Source organism: Aptenodytes forsteri, unplaced genomic scaffold (genome assembly GCF_000699145.1).
Source record: "Aptenodytes forsteri isolate BGI_AS27 unplaced genomic scaffold, ASM69914v1 Scaffold136, whole genome shotgun sequence".
Taxonomy (NCBI): Eukaryota; Metazoa; Chordata; class Aves; order Sphenisciformes; family Spheniscidae; genus Aptenodytes; species Aptenodytes forsteri.
In genome coordinates this window covers 789,815-792,664 of record NW_008796111.1, presented here as the reverse complement: position 1 = coordinate 792,664, position 2,850 = coordinate 789,815, and the positions used below count along the sequence as shown (strand labels likewise).

General features: G+C 67.1%; 1 protein-coding gene across 1 annotated transcript in view; it reads right to left on the bottom strand.

The window, feature by feature from the left end:
* LOC103905346 (endoglin) overlaps positions 1 to 2,850 on the bottom strand; it is a 23,056-nt gene that overhangs the window by 2,234 nt on the left and 17,972 nt on the right. The window contains 5 exon segments of the mRNA XM_009286986.2: positions 249 to 381; positions 564 to 720; positions 917 to 992; positions 995 to 1,084; positions 1,685 to 1,819. Of these exon segments, the coding sequence (XP_009285261.2) occupies positions 249 to 381; positions 564 to 720; positions 917 to 992; positions 995 to 1,084; positions 1,685 to 1,819 (591 nt within the window).

The following is a 2,850-nucleotide window of genomic DNA, read 5'->3' as shown; positions in this document are numbered from 1 at the left end:
GGGGAGGGCAGTGGGGAGGGGAGGGGATGCTGAGCGGGATGGGGACAGCTGGAGATGCTCAAGGCAGGGACAGCTTCTGGGTTCGTCCCCATTAGGAGGGCTTGCAGCAAGGGGGCTGCCACCTCCCCATGCCCAATGTCCCTAGGTGCCCTCCTGCCACCCTCCCCGTGCCACCGGCATCTCTTGGTGATCTGGCAGCCTCCTTGGCAAGGGTGGGGGACACACACACACATCCCACTCAGCCCTACCAGGAACTGGATGTGGCAGTTGTTGACGGAGAGGGACCAGGTGAGGTTGGCCTGGCTCTGCAGGATGAGGATCTGGTTGCTCATGGCTCTCTCAGGACAGCTCAGGGACAGGTTCACCTCCGTGATGGGGAAGCTGCGAAACAGATTTCGCCCCCCCCGTCCCAGCATCAGCATCCCACACTGGCGGGTCCTGTACCCCCCTTGGGATGGGGGAGCTCTGCCTATGAGACACCCCAATCCATTCCCGAGCATCTCCAAGCATGTCCCACCCCTCCCCCCACCCCTGGGGGTCCCACTGCTGGCACTGCGTGGTACCTGGGCTCGGGCTGCAGGCGGACGATATGGGCGGCCCTGGTGCTCTGGGTGTCCCCGCGTGAGCAGCCCTTCACCCCGTGGAAGAAGACCTCAGTCTCGAGGTGCAGCATGGCGTCGAAGCGCTCCTGGGGGATGCACTCTGGGGGGCTGCTGGCGTCTGTGGAGGCGGGGGGCGGGTCACCAAAGCCAAACCGGGCTCGGTGGGTGGGGAGATGCTCAGGGCCAGGGGCATCGGTCCCCATAGCCTCTCCCCCGGGACCATGCTTCGCTCCAGCAGGTTGTCACCCTTCAGGAGCAGGAAGAGCATCGCTGCCCATCCCGGCCCCCCAGCACCAGCCTCTGGGCCCACGCACCTTCTCCCAGGCGGACCTGGACCCAGCGGGGGTCCCGCAGCTCGCTGTAGGATGTGATGCCCCCGTAGACGTCCTGTCCAGACCCCAGGCCAACAGCTGCCACTCACTGGTGGCCATGGGCAGCTCGGGGTCCAGTGCTGCGGTGGTCCCTGGGCTGAGGCGGGCGTCCTGTGGGGTGAGCAGCAGCCTGAGCTGGGGTGGGGGGGGCAAGGCACATCCCTCCCTGGCATGGGCTGGCGTGGGGAAAGCGTGGAAAGCCTTTCCCCCAGCATGGAGGATGCGGGTGTAAAGCTAAGACAGGCAGGCATCCCTGGAGCCCTGGCTCCATCGTGGCCGGGGGTCACCCTGGATGAACGGGGGTTTTTGGGGCCATGGGCTGGGAGCAGCGTGGGTGGCTGGCGGCACGCGGAGAGCTCGGCCCACTTTATTATTAGCCACAAACAAAGCAGGCTTATTTTGCTAACAAAGCGCCCGGCCCCGGCTCAGCTCGCTGGAGCCAAACCCCATCCCTGACCTTCCTCCCGCCAGCCGGAGGAAACGGGAGCTTTTTCCAGCCCTGTGCGTCATTCCTTGCCCAGCCAGCCCCGTGCTCAGTGCCGCTGGCAGCAGCCAGGCGCGTCCCCTCCTCCCCGGGGCACCACGAGCATCATCTCTGGGTATGGGGGGACCAGTCTCCTCCGGGGACACCCCCCCTCCAAACATCTCCAGGGCTGGCCCCAGCCCTGCTGCCCCCCGGGGTTGCTCCTGGCACGGGGCTGCGGCACTCACGGTGCGGATGAGCAGGTCCGGGCACGGGGAGGTGACGGTGGCTGAGCAGCGGGCACACAGGAGGACGAGCACTGCTGATCGGGTGCAGCCACCAGCTCGTGGCGTGACGGACACCTTCAGTGGGAAAGCAGAGGCCTGGGGGGGGGAAGGGGAGCGTGTCACCACCTTGGCCACTGAGCCCCAATTGCTGTCACCTCTCTGGCTGTCCCCCAGCCACCCCACCTGCCCCTGGAGCCAGAGGCAGCAGGGAGAGCCCTCGGGCTGGCCCCAAGCATGAGCCATGCAGGAGCCAGCTGTGGCTGGGTTTAGGGGGGCAGACTGGGGGATGCAGAGATGCCACATGGATGTGTACCCACACCAAGGGGGCAAACACCCCCTGGCTCCCCTGAGCAAGGGACCAGGGCACCCCCACCTCGGGGACGGTGGCATCCCCACACTGGTGTCCAGGGCACCCCCATACTGGGGTCTGCCCCCCCCCCCCCCCCCCCCTTGGGGACCAGGGCACCCTTGTGTCAGGGACTGGGTAATCTCTGCACTGGGCACCAGGGTGTCACCCCACTGCGGACTGGGGTGTCCCCACACCAGAGACTGGCATGTCCCCACACTGGGGACTGGGGCATCCCTACACCAGCAACCAGAGCATCCTCACACAGGGGATTGGGGTTTCCCCGCACCGAGGACTGGAGCACCCCACACTGGGGCCAGGGCATACCCACCCTGGGCACCAGAGCATCCCCACTGTAGGTACCAGGGTGTCCCCCACTGAAGACCGGAGCATCCCCACCCTGGGCACTGGGACATCCCCCCCGCGGGTTTCCCAGCCCCATCCCAGCACTGTGCAGCTGCTCCAGGCTCGGGACCGGCTGTACCGGTGTGCAGGGATGCCGGGGGCACAGCGGTGGCATGCACCGCTCCCTGTGGCCGGCACTGCCCTACGGCCTCCAGCCGGAAATCCGGATGGGGAAGCCGAAATGCCAGGCGCTAAGTTTGGCAACTGCCGCCTGAATCACTACTCGCAAAGTGCTGAGCCAGGCGGCAGGCAGGGAAAACCAGCCGGGGACCAGGGGGGTGGAGGCAGCCGCCAGTGCCGGGCATGGGGCCGGTGGGATGGGGCTGTGGGCATCCCGGCCTGGCTGTGGCCCTGTGGCGAGTGTGGGTGGCCGGGG